Below are 14,149 nucleotides of genomic sequence, written 5' to 3' on the forward strand. Positions count from 1 at the left end.
ATATAGGACGAGTAGATCCAGCTGTAGCGCCGTATAGATTCTTCGGCACGTCCGCGAGATTAGAACGGATCAGTCTTTAGCATAAAGCCTCCGTTTTAATGTTGCGTTTAATCCGCTCTTCTGAGCACTGCTCTTCCTAGTGCCTTTAAAGGAGGCCACATTTGGCATATCAAAAAAAAGTATATCTATATCTAATCCCATTATCGTTCGATAAGCAGCTCATGAATATTTTCAACCTTCTTTTTTTTCCCTTTTTTTTTTGTTGAATACATTACCTCAGCCAGAAATGTACTCGGAACTTGATGAAGATCAATTACGTTCACGCACATTCAGCATTTTCATGCATGTCTACGTTTGATAAGTAGTTCATGAATATTTAGATTTTTCTTCGTTCACACTGTAATGGCAGGGAATGTATAAATGGATTGCATTTTAGAATGATTTCGGGGGTTTTTTCCTCTCTTTTAGGTTTAATGTTTGCGCTAGTTATAACGATATCATTTATCTTGGCTGGGTTCATGCTCATGCTTTAGATTTTCATTCATTCATTCGTCTTCTGTAGTCTTTTTTATCCCAGTTTGGGTTGCGGAGCCTATTACATGGAACGCTGGACGGCAAACCAGTTTGTAAATCTACCTACTGGGATGTTTGTGGGGGGAAACCTGGAGAACTCAATGGAGGGAATGTGCAAATCTGTGAAGCTGCAACTGAAACAAATTCTTCTCCTATACTCATAAACAAATAACCTCTAGGAGTCAGGATCATGTAAATGATGCTGATCCTTGGATATTCCAAAAAGGGTAGAATTCCAGATGTTAATGTTACTGTTAATGATATTAATATTTAAGTAGCTTTTTGCATTCTTGGACTGGATTTAACTACGTTATTATGCTCATGTATGGCTGATGTGTCTCCCTCGTTCATGAGACGTTCATGTCTCCCTCGGAATTTTTTTTAACAAAGCCTTGCCTCCGAACCCCCCGAAATGTGCCCCCACCTCCTTTTGTGCACAGATGACAAGACATCTTACAATCAAACTCAAATATTCATGAAGCAAACAAATCATAATCCTAAACACTTCCTAACTGCAGAAATCAGATTTTGCGCTCCGGAGCTGAAGGTTCCAGAGGGAGTGCCAGAGTTAAAATTACATGTGAACTCGCGGTTCCTCACCGAGCATGAGCTGGTGGAATTCGCAATGATGTTAATGCATTATTCAACGCTGATGAAAAAAAGACGATGACAAGACCTTCGGGCTTTGATATGGGCAGCTAGAACGGTCTGTATGGATGGAAGGAGTGCTTCATGTGTCCCTAGCCTCCTCTGAGTGTGTGCAGAAGAATATATACCATGCGTTCTTATATCATGTGCTCGTCAGGGAGCACTCGTTAAAAGGCGTAGCTCTGTTTACGTCGACGTGGGGGTGGGTGGGTGTAACCGCGTATGTGTGAGTGTGTGGGTGTGCGCTCACAGCGTGTGTGTAGGTGCTGTAGGTGCTGCTGTATGTGCTGAATGGCAGAGCCACAGCAGGGTTGAAGATGCCAAACTGGCCGACCATCTGTTGCATGCGGCGGATGGTCCTCTCCTTATCAGTGTCTGCGAACTTCACTACCAGGCTAGAGGATGCTCCCTAGACACAGAAAAAGACACAAATACATGAGAAAGAGTTAGAGCAACAACATATATATATATATATATATATATATATATATATATATATATATATGTATATATATTAATTTGTCAAATGAAAAAATAATTACAAATCTTCTCAATTTTAGAAATCACTGACTAAATATATGAACTTGTGTGCTGTGACGTCATATAGGATGGACCTGCCGTTCACTGAGCCTCATGTTATCGAGCGTGGATGTGCGTAAATCGTATATATTGGGGTGTTTACACAAGAAATATGAATCTGCTGAAAACCCGGAACAAAACAAATAGAGCTGGTGTAAATTTAAATATCATAGCCACACTAATGTGAACCTTGAGTTATAGGCTTTCAAATAAATTGCAGAGTTACTGCAGGTTTATATAAGGATTATATTAATGTCAAGTTTTACCTGGAAGATTTAGTGGGCTAGAGATCGCCGGTTAATCGACGTGTTTTGTCACGAGCTTTGCCTTTTATAGAGTTTTCTGACTGTCCCTAATTGCAGATCTGCTCTCCAGTGAATACGCTTGGTAATTTACAGGTAATTGGCGTTTATTAACATGCGCATATATGAAGAAATGCAGTGTTCACTAAACAAAATACATCTAGAGGGATTTTTTTTTTTTTTTTTGGTGTAGGCAAACATTTTTCACACAACTTTACTACACTAATGATGCTCATTGTAGCCAAGTATAATTAGGGAAGCTGGTTCGTAACTCAAGAAAACGAGTACACGAGCATGGCTATCCCTTCGAAACACATTAAACATTTATGCTAAAATATTCGACGTGTTTAGCGAGTCCGGTGCTAATTTACTGGGTTGCTAGCTTGCTAGTCACATTATTCTAGCATTTAATAGAAGAAAAATCAAAACATCTCAAACAAATGATGAAATAACAGTCAGGTTTTTGCTGTTAGCTCGTAGCCTTTTTCCACACTCACAACTTTCCAGTGATGTTCGACATCATGTTATTGAGAAATCCAGTGCAGGGATCAGTGAAGAGAGCAAACATTTTAAGAACACAACGCAGTTATATGTGACAGTTGAGCTGAATTGACAGTAAGCGCAATCTATAAGATGACAAGCAGGAAGGTGTATGGAGAGTGTATTAGCATGAATGTTGGAGATTTGGAAGATGATCAGTTTGAGCAGATGAGCTGAGATATCTATACAGATTAAAGGACTAAAGCACCGCCGCACTGCTCTCTTTACATAGAGGTGAAGCAAGGGCTAATTTTCACTGCGCCCGCTATCAACAAGCAGGTGAGCGGCATTGTGGGTAACTGAGACCGTAAAAAGACAACTCATGATTCCGTTAGAAAATAAATCTGATCACGTGTTCATTATAAACACTGCTATCAGTCTCAATTTGGACTTTGATATGAGTTAAAAATGATGTCATTTTTTAAAATGACAATAACTATTTGTCTGAATCTGCTTCCCATCAAGCATTCTTTCCACACACACACACACACACACACACACACACACACTTGCTCATTAAGAGGCTTCTAATCATTTAGTGCAACACATGACCTTTGGTGTGGAGGCTACGACTTCCTGGAAATCAATCAGCTGTAAAGGCCAGAATACTCTCAACTAATGATCACACAGGAGAGAGGAGACAGCAGAGAGACGTGCGAAAGAGACCGAAGAAACAGAGGGACAGTTGAGCTTAGTTTTAATAGCCGCTCTGTTCGTGTTGTTGTTAATCTAACATTTTATTTACACATATGGTGCATCACTGATCATTTGCCACATGATGAAGAATGAAACCTAGTCGGAAAATTCCACCACAGCTTATAAACACGTCCCCAACCCGGATTACACACCCCACAACTCACACACACCTGGTCTCACACTGAAAGCCAACTGCCTCATGACGCATTTTATATCAGACTTGCAGCGATAAAATAATTCATTTGTTTATACTGATTGAAAATGTCTGATCAGTTCATTTCAATTCCATTGTTCTGGTTAAAAAAATGGGTTAATGTGCATCCAGCTCTAATAATGGTAAGATTTTTGCTGGAACTATACTGAAGCGATTAAGAAATCACTCAACATGTCACGCTAATGTTATCGCTTGTTACTCTGACAGGACACACAACTTCTTGTTGTTACGGTAACGTTGACACGCCGTGACTTGAGTTACATGTGATGTTCATGTAAATGGAGATTTTCCTCTTGGAGTCAGAATTCCAGTCAGAATTAATGAATACAGACTGGCAAAATATAAAACGGAGACAGTATTTACTACAGTATTAGGGTGATGTGGATTTTACTCACACACACACACACACAGACTTGCAAAGTATACACAGCCGTCTCAGCATTTCTTCTTTAATTTCTATCAGAACCAGCATTAACTTCTTCAGCAGTTTGAGCAACAGTAGCTCGTCTGTTGGATCGGATCACACGGGCCAGCCTTCACTCCCCTTGCATCAATGAGTCTTGGCCGTCCATGACCCTGTCGTCGGTTCACCACTGTTCCTTCCTTGGACCACTTTTGATAGATACTGACCACTGCAGACCGGGAACACCCCACAAGAGCTGCAGTTTTGGAGATGCTCTGATCCAGTGGTCTAGCCATCACAATTTGGCCCTTTGTTAAACTCGCTCAAATCCTTACACTTGCCCATTTTTCCTGCTTATATATATATGTGTATATATATATACACTATATTGCCAAAAGTATTCTCTCACCCATCCAAATAATCAAAATCAGGTGTTCCAATCACTTCCATGGCCACAGGTGTATAAAATCAAGCACCTAGGCATTCAGACTGTTTTTCAAGCATTTGTGAAAGAATGGGTCGCTCTCAGGAGCTCAGTGAATTCCAGCGTGGAACTGTGATAGGATGCCACCTGTGCAACAAATCCAGTCGTGAAATTTCCTCGCTCCTAAATATTCCACAGTCAACTGTCAGCTGTATTATAAGAACGTGGAAGTGTTTGGGAACGACAGCAACTCAGCCACGAAGTGGTAGGCCACGTAAACTGACGGAGCGGGGTCAGCGGATGCTGAGGCGCATAGTGCGAAGAGGTCGCCAACTTTCTGCAGAGTCAATCGCTACAGACCTCCAAACTTCATGTGGCCTTCAGATTAGCTCAAGAACAGTGCGCAGAAAGCTTCATGGAATGGGTTTCCATGGCTGAGCAGCTGCTTCCAAGTCATACATCACCAAGTGCAATGCAAAGCGTCGGATGCAGTGGTGTAAAGCACGCCGCCACTGGACTCTAGAGCAGTGGAGACGCGTTCTCTGGAGTGACGAATCGCGCTTCTCCATCTGGCAATCTGATGGACGAGTCTGGGTTTGGCGGTTGCCAGGAGAACGGTACTTGTCTGACTGCATTGTGCCAAGTGTAAAGTTTGGTGGAGGAGGGATTATGGTGTGGGGTTGTTTTTCAGGAGCTGGGCTTGGCCCCTTAGTTCCAGTGAAAGGAACTCTGAATGCTTCAGCATACCAAGACATTTTGGACAATTCCATGCTCCCAACTTTGTGGGAACAGTTTGGAGCTGGCCCCTTCCTCTTCCAACATGACTGTGCACCAGTGCACAAAGCAAGGTCCATAAAGACATGGATGACAGAGTCTGGTGTGGATGAACTTGACTGGCCTGTACAGAGTCCTGACCTCAACCCGATAGAACACCTTTGGGATGAATTAGAGCGGAGACTGAGAGCCAGGCCTTCTTGTCCAACATCAGTGTGTGACCTCACAAATGCGCTTCTGGAAGAATGGTCAAAAATTCCCATAAACACACTCCTAAACCTTGTGGACAGCCTTCCCAGAAGAGTTGAAGCTGTTATAGCTGCAAAGGGTGGACCGACGTCATATTGAACCCTATGGATTAGGAATGGGATGTCACTTAAGTTCATATGCGAGTCAAGGCAGGTGAGCGAATACTTTTGGCAATATAGTGTATATATATTTTTTAATATATCTTGCACTGTATATTTATTTATGTAGTTTATTCTGATGATGATCCTTGCTCCTCATCTTCGTTTGCCTCTTCTGCTAATAATCTGATCCATTTTTTTTTTTTTTTTGCCGCATGTAAAATGAGCATGCTATTTCTGCCTTGCAGCTTGATGGCTTCTAGACTACTTTTGAAAAGGTTACGCTCGGTAGTGAAGTTGTTAACACATTTTTTTTTTTTATTATTATTAACATGCGCCCCGCTCTCGGAAATAAAGGTAACAAACTTTACTTTTTCCTCAATGAGATATGTACAGTATATTTCACCTGGAAACTTTAATTAGCTTTTATAGCAGAGCACATCAGTGGTCTTTAAGGTCTGTGTTATGTGCCTTAAATTATATTAAGTTATATTAAATTATATTATATCCAGTACACACTGAACATCGGATATACCAGTATACAATCTCCCTTATACTGAAACTCCTTCCTCAAAATCCTAACTGTTTTTCTTTTTTTAAATAGCTACTATATGATCGTATTGGTCCGAAGTACTGCTTTAAGTCTAAAGTAAAGATCAGAATCATTTGGATTATAATCCAGATCTAGATAAGATCTCATTCACACTCGCAGTGGACATAATGTCCATATTAAATTCATCAAACTAATATTCTCTCTCCTGTCTCCCACTTCTGTAGTCTGCTTACGGATGAAAATGTCATTCATTCCATTCAATTAATAAGCTGTATGTGACAATAATGTCAATATGGCTTGTTGGTCCTGTGTGTGTGAGTGTGGTGTGTGTGTGTGTGTGTGTGTGTGTGAGTGTGGTGTGTGTGTGTGTGTGTGTGTGTGTGAAATCCACTCCACCCTAATAGTAAATACTGTCTCTGTTATATTTTCTGTATTCATTAATTCTGACTGGAATTCCGACTCCAAGAGGAAAATCTCCATTTACATGAACTTTACGTGTAACTCAAGTCACGGCGTATCAACGTTACCATAACAACAAGAAATTGTGTGTCCTGTCAGAGTAACAAGCGGTAGCATTAGCGTGACATGTTGACTGACTTCTTAATCGCTTCAAATATAGTCCCAGCAAAAATCTTTATTTAGAGCTATTATTAGCTATTATTATTTATTTAATCTATTATTAGAGCTGGATGCACATTAACCCCTTCATTCTGGTGGTGGAGTTAAAATCGACTCATCAGACATTTTCAATCGGTATAAACAAACGAATTATTTTATCATTGCAAGTCCGAGTCAGGACTCCGTTGGATTTCAGTGTGAGACGTGTGTTTTTCCCTCTGTTGGATAACCTTACACTGAATTTTAGTGGTTGAAGAAACACCTTCAAATTTTAGATGCTTATGAACATTGGGGTGTCTCAGAGAGCAGAAATGTGTTTGATATCAGCATTTACTTTGAAGAAAAAAACGAATTTTTGTTTCTTTGGAGCTTTTCTATGAATATATTGCCTCTAGTCGGCTAGGTCAAAACAGAAATACTACAAATTCTTAAAGCTCTGAGTGTCTACTTTCGTACGAGGTTCATATTAAACACCACTGTGTTGTGTCACATGGCAAAGACGTTCAATCCTGAACATGGACACAACAAAAACAGACACAAATTCCATTTTTTGGCATTAATCCCAGCATTCTAGTTTTTCTCTCCCTTACAAAAGCTTTACTTATTAAGCATTAATTGTTTTTGTAGCTGGTGCTGATTGTGATCAGGAAAATAACCAGATTACAACTGAGTAATATTTATAAAAAGATTATTCTCGTCCTTCATTAGGATTCCAGTTTCATTCAGATTGACCTCAATCTCTGATCTTTGTCAACTTTGCTTCAAGGTTGCATAGACTAGTCATGAAAAAAAAAAAAAAATAGCAGAAAGTGGTAGGTGGTAAAGAAAGCAGACAAAATGTACATCATTAGTTACATCTAAATATATTTCAGCCTAGATGAAGCCAATTCTACAGTCAACTGCACACTTATGTAAGACCACACTGGGGAAAAAAGTCTTCTTTTTTTCGTCTTCCTTGGCATTCACAGATCATTATCATGTCATATAATATCATTCTCATATCAATTGGTGTGAATGGGATTGTTCCGTTTTTTTTTTCAGTCTCATCTCTCCCACCAGCTCCCGAAGGAATTCTGACCATTTCTGCATGCTCGTGTGGTCATTTATTTATTTATTTATTTATTTATTTTCAGTTGCGCTTGTAATAAATGTGCTTTATTTATGTAAATAAAATACTCATGTGGCATAATGAAATCCGTCATGGTCAGCGCTCTCTGAAAGAGTCCATTCAGTGCTGTGGGCTGCACGTCGTTATCCAGTCCCACTCAGATAGTTTAAAGACGGCTCACGGACGGTTCGTTTTCCAAATCTTTTGAGACCAGAGCTGAACAGGGTGGAAAAAAATCTCCTGGATGCTGATATACACAGAATTTACTTTAGCAATAAAGAGGGATCTGGGATCTGCCTCCATGCTGTGCTTTCAGTTCAAGTGAATAATTTCTACATCCCATTTGCTACATCCTTAAACAGCGTAATGCAATACAATCATTTTTTACACGTTAATTGCAGTCATTTATTTGTTTTTATTCGTTGCCGCTAATTTTACATCCTGTGTTTTCTTGTAATAGAACTGCAGTCAGAGCCGAACTGCTTTACCCATCAGCCCCAGCACATCACATGACCATGTCGCACGTCTCCTTGGCTTTCATACCTGTTCTTTGTCAAGCTTTTATTGTTGTGATGTCATAGTGCTGTGCCACAGTATAGCTCATAGCTCATAGTCATGTTCTCTGCTTCATGTTTATTTTCTTTGCGTCACTGATTCAGCTAGCATCTGTCTACGCCTCCCAAACCTGACATCCTATTAATCAGATTATTCTTCGATTATTAGCCTTAATATAAAGTTATAGCTACTGATATAAAGGCTCAACAAAAGTTTGGAAGCACTAGCCGTGTAAGAATAATACGTAAGACTATATATATATATAAATAACAGTCAGTAACAGGCTTATTAAAGAAATTCCATCTATACAATAAACTTTAAAATATGTGTGCGCATTATAGATCACTGAATCCATCTCTATTGTCTCTCTCTGTTCACAATCTTTCTCTTTTCTACTCTGTTCTTAATCCCTAGTCAGTGTTTATTTATTCATTCTTATACAGATAGGATTTCATTCTTTTTCTCCATCCATCTCCCTCCTCCTCCTCCTCCTCCGGTGCCCCCCCCCTTCCTCACACAAATGAAGAATTCATCTGTCATGCGCACAGAGGGGAGATAAAGAGGAGTATTTCTCCAGAGTGGTGTAAAAGGGGGGCAGATTGGGAAGGGGAAAGAAGAGAGAAGTGATGAGAGGACAGGAAAAGGGGAAGGAGAGGGTGATGGAGGGGGGAAAGCCTCAGCGTGGAGCAGCAGATCAGTGAGCTCATTTGCACTTAGATTGACGTTGATGCAAGAGAAGGAACATGCGAGTAAGAGTCACTGCTCTGGAGCTTGTAGCCTTATGAACATGGAATGACCTACTATTCTTGTGTGTATGTGTATGTGTGTGTGTGTGTGTGTGTGTGTGTAAGAAAGATATACTCACAGGCATGGTCTGGCTCCCGTGGAGGCCACTGATTGCTGACTGAGCCTCGGTGTGTGTGGAGAACTTAACAAAGGCACATCCTGCAGGACACACACACACACACACACACACACGGGACAGAAATAAGATTAAGGAAATAATCTAGAGCAGTGCAGTAGGCTGGCTGTGTGGCTGGGTCTCAAAGACCCAAGATTGCACACACACACACACATCACCCAAGATTCAACCTCTATTCTTTCATTCAGAATAAATATATTTATATACGCAAAGCATTTTTGGGGCAAAGATGAGATTTTCTTTTTCATCCTTTGAGAGGAAATGATTAATATTAATATATATTACATGACATCATTCCACTGTTACTTGTCTGTTGTGTTATAGCTGCTGACAGGTAAATATTATAGCAGCACTTTATTTGAAGGATACCTACACTGGGCTTTCGTAACACATAAGACTTGCATAAATATTTGATATAGTAATGCTCTAGGACTTCTATCAAAACTCCTGAGGTGACAAAGGGCCTCATTTATCAAGCTGGATATGAATACATTTATTTGTAAATTCGTTCACAGGTACATTTACTACCCAAGAAAAATGCTGTTCCTGAAAATCCACTTCATTCGGAAAAACATTCATATCCTATGAGAGCTCATGAGGTTGTGTATAATAAGACTCACTCAACATCAACCTCGACTGACGACTAGAAATAAGGTGATTTTTCAAACAGATCACGCTGTTGGATTTATTTATATCAATTTCACATCGATTTTGTGAAAAAGTATGACTTTTATTCTTAAAAGTAAAAATGTTTATTTTTTATATATTTTTTTATTTTAGTAACATTTTTTATTTTATAAAAAAAAATTATTTTATTTAATAAAATTAATTATTTGTTTTATTTATATATATATATATATATATATATATATATATATATATATATATATATATATATATATATATATATATATATTTTAATTATTATTATTTATTTAAAGAAATGGCCCCTTGTAAGGTTATATAAAAAGAATGACTCTGTGGTAGCTGATACTCTGCAATTCTACACTGATGACAGTGTGCACACAATTCTACACTGATTAAAGTGTACACACAATTCTACACTGATTACAGCGTACGCACAATTCTACACTGATTAAAGTGTACACACAATTCTACACTGATTACAGCGTACGCACAATTCTACACTGATTACAGCGTACACACAATTCTACACTGATTACAGTGTACACAATTCTACACTGATTACAGTGTACACACAATTCTACACTGATTACAGTGTACACAATTCTACACTGATTACAGTGTACACACAATTCTACACTGATTAAAGTGTACACACAATTCTACACTGATTACAGCGTACGCACAATTCTACACTGATTAAAGCGTACACACAATTCTACACTTATTACAGCGTACACAATTCTACACTGATTACAGCGTACACAATTCTACACTGATTACAGTGTACACACAATTCTACACTGATTACAGCGTACACAAAGTTCTACACTGATTACAGTGTACACACAATTCTACACTTATTACAGTGTGCACACAATTCTACACTGATTAAAGTGTACAAACAATTCTACACTCATTACAGTGTACACACAATTCTACACTGATTAAAGTGTACACACAATTCTACACTGATTACTGTGTACACACAATTCTACACTGATTACAGCGTACACACAATTCTACACTGATTACAGTGTACACACAATTCTACACTGATTACAGCGTACACAAAGTTCTACACTGATTACAGTGTACACACAATTCTACACTGATTACAGTGTGCACATAATTCTACACTGATTAAAGTGTGCACACAATTCTACACTGATTACAGCGTACACACAATTCTACACTGATTACAGCGTACACAAAGTTCTACACTGATTACAGCGTACACAAAGTTCTACACTGATTACAGTGTACACACAATTCTACACTGATTACAGTGTGCACACAATTCTACACTGATTACAGTGTGCGCACAATTCTACACTGATTACTGTGTACACACAATTCTACACTGATTAAAATGTACACACAATTCTACACTGATTACAGTGTGCACACAATTCTACACTGATTACAGTGTGCACACAATTCTACACTGATTACTGTGTACACACAATTCTACACTGATTACAGTGTGCACATAATTCTACACTGATTACAGCGTACACACAATTCTACCCTGATTACAGTGTGCACACAATTCTACACTGATTAAAGTGTACACAATTCTACACTGATTAAAATGCACACACAATTCTACACTGATTACTGTGTGCACACAATTCTACACTGATTAAAGTGTACACAATTCTACACTGATTAAAATGTACACACAATTCTACACTGATTACTGTGTGCACACAATTCTACACTGATTAAAGTCTACACAATTCTACACTGATTAAAATGTACACACAATTCTACACTGATTAAAGTGTACACAATTCTACACTGATTAAAATGTACACACAATTCTACACTGATTACTGTGTGCACACAATTCTACACTGATTAAAGTCTACACAATTCTACACTGATTAAAATGTACACACAATTCTACACTGATTACTGTGTGCACACAATTCTACACTCATTACAGTGTACACACAATTCTACACTTATTAAAGTGTACACACAATTCTACACTGATTACAGTGTACACACAATTCTACACTGATTAAAGTGTACACACAATTCTACACTGATTACAGCGTACGCACAATTCTACACTGATTAAAGCGTACACACAATTCTACACTGATTACAGCGTACACAATTCTACACTGATTACAGCGTACACAATTCTACACTGATTACAGTGTACACACAATTCTACACTGATTACAGCGTACACAAAGTTCTACACTGATTACAGTGTACACACAATTCTACACTTATTACAGTGTGCACACAATTCTACACTGATTAAAGTGTACACACAATTCTACACTCATTACAGTGTACACACAATTCTACACTGATTAAAGTGTACACACAATTCTACACTGATTACTGTGTACACACAATTCTACACTGATTACAGCGTACACACAATTCTACACTGATTACAGCGTACACACAATTCTACACTGATTACAGCGTACACACAATTCTACACTGATTACAGCGTACACAAAGTTCTACACTGATTACAGTGTACACACAATTCTACACTGATTACAGTGTGCACATAATTCTACACTGATTAAAGTGTGCACACAATTCTACACTGATTACAGTGTACACACAATTCTACACTCATTACAGTGTACACACAATTCTACACTTATTAAAGTGTACACACAATTCTACACTCATTACAGTGTACACACAATTCTACACTTATTAAAGTGTACACACAATTCTACACTGATTAGTGTGCACACAATTCTACACTGATTACTGTGTACACACAATTCTACACTGATTAAAGTGTACACACAATTCTACACTGATTACAGTGTGCACACAATTCTACACTGATTACAGTGTGCACACAATTCTACACTGATTACTGTGTACACAATTCTACACTGATTACAGTGTGCACATAATTCTACACTGATTACAGCGTACACACAATTCTACCCTGATTACAGTGTGCACACAATTCTACACTGATTAAAGTGTACACAATTCTACACTGATTAAAATGTACACACAATTCTACACTGATTACTGTGTGCACACAATTCTACACTGATTAAAGTGTACACAATTCTACACTGATTAAAATGTACACACAATTCTACACTGATTACTGTGTGCACACAATTCTACACTGATTAAAGTCTACACAATTCTACACTGATTAAAATGTACACACAATTCTACACTGATTACTGTGTACACACAATTCTACACTCATTACAGTGTACACACAATTCTACACTCATTACAGTGTACACACAATTCTACACTGATTACAGCGTACACACAATTCTACCCTGATTACAGTGTGCACACAATTCTACACTGATTAAAGTGTACACAATTCTACACTGATTAAAATGCACACACAATTCTACACTGATTACTGTGTGCACACAATTCTACACTGATTAAAGTGTACACAATTCTACACTGATTAAAATGTACACACAATTCTACACTGATTACAGTGTGCACACAATTCTACACTGATTAAAGTGTACACAATTCTACACTGATTAAAATGTACACACAATTCTACACTGATTACTGTGTACACACAATTCTACACTCATTACAGTGTACACACAATTCTACACTTATTAAAGTGTACACACAATTCTACACTCATTACAGTGTACACACAATTCTACACTTATTAAAGTGTACACACAATTCTACACTCATTACAGTGTACACACAATTCTACACTTATTAAAGTGTACACACAATTCTACACTCATTACAGTGTACACACAATTCTACACTTATTAAAGTGTACACACAATTCTACACTGATTACTGTGTACACACAATTCTACACTGATTAAAGTGTACACACAATTCTACACTGATTACAGTGTGCACACAATTCTACACTGATTAAAGTGTACACACAATTCTACACTCATTACAGTGTACACACAATTCTACACTTATTAAAGTGTACACACAATTCTACACTCATTACAGTGTACACACAATTCTACACTTATTAAAGTGTACACACAATTCTACACTGATTACTGTGTACACACAATTCTACACTGATTAAAGTGTACTCACAATTCTACACTGCTTACAATGTACACACAATTCTACACTGATTACAGTGTGCGCACAATTCTACACTGATTACAGTGTGCGCACAGTTCTACACTGATTAAAGTGTACACACAATTCCATACTGATTACAGTGTACACACAATTCTACACTTATTAGTGTACACACAATTCTACACTCAT

The 14,149-nt window shown here is 38.1% G+C and overlaps 1 protein-coding gene and 1 long non-coding RNA gene across 2 annotated transcripts in view; one reads left to right on the forward strand and one right to left on the reverse strand.

Moving 5' to 3' along the window:
• The window catches only part of LOC131371086 (uncharacterized), a 49,977-nt gene that overhangs the window by 32,799 nt on the left and 3,029 nt on the right, over nucleotides 1–14,149 (forward strand). The gene's annotated exons all lie outside the window — the stretch shown is intronic.
• LOC131371085 (CUGBP Elav-like family member 5) overlaps nucleotides 1–14,149 on the reverse strand; it is a 198,142-nt gene that overhangs the window by 31,745 nt on the left and 152,248 nt on the right. The window contains exons 5-6 of the mRNA XM_058418839.1: nucleotides 9,200–9,279; nucleotides 1,472–1,630 (exon numbers count right to left, since the gene is read on the reverse strand). Coding sequence (XP_058274822.1) covers nucleotides 1,472–1,630; nucleotides 9,200–9,279 — 239 coding nt within the window. The remainder of the gene's footprint in view (nucleotides 1–1,471; nucleotides 1,631–9,199; nucleotides 9,280–14,149) is intronic.

The sequence above is a fragment of the Hemibagrus wyckioides genome, linkage group LG20, assembly GCF_019097595.1.
Source record: "Hemibagrus wyckioides isolate EC202008001 linkage group LG20, SWU_Hwy_1.0, whole genome shotgun sequence".
NCBI lineage: Eukaryota > Metazoa > Chordata > Actinopteri > Siluriformes > Bagridae > Hemibagrus > Hemibagrus wyckioides.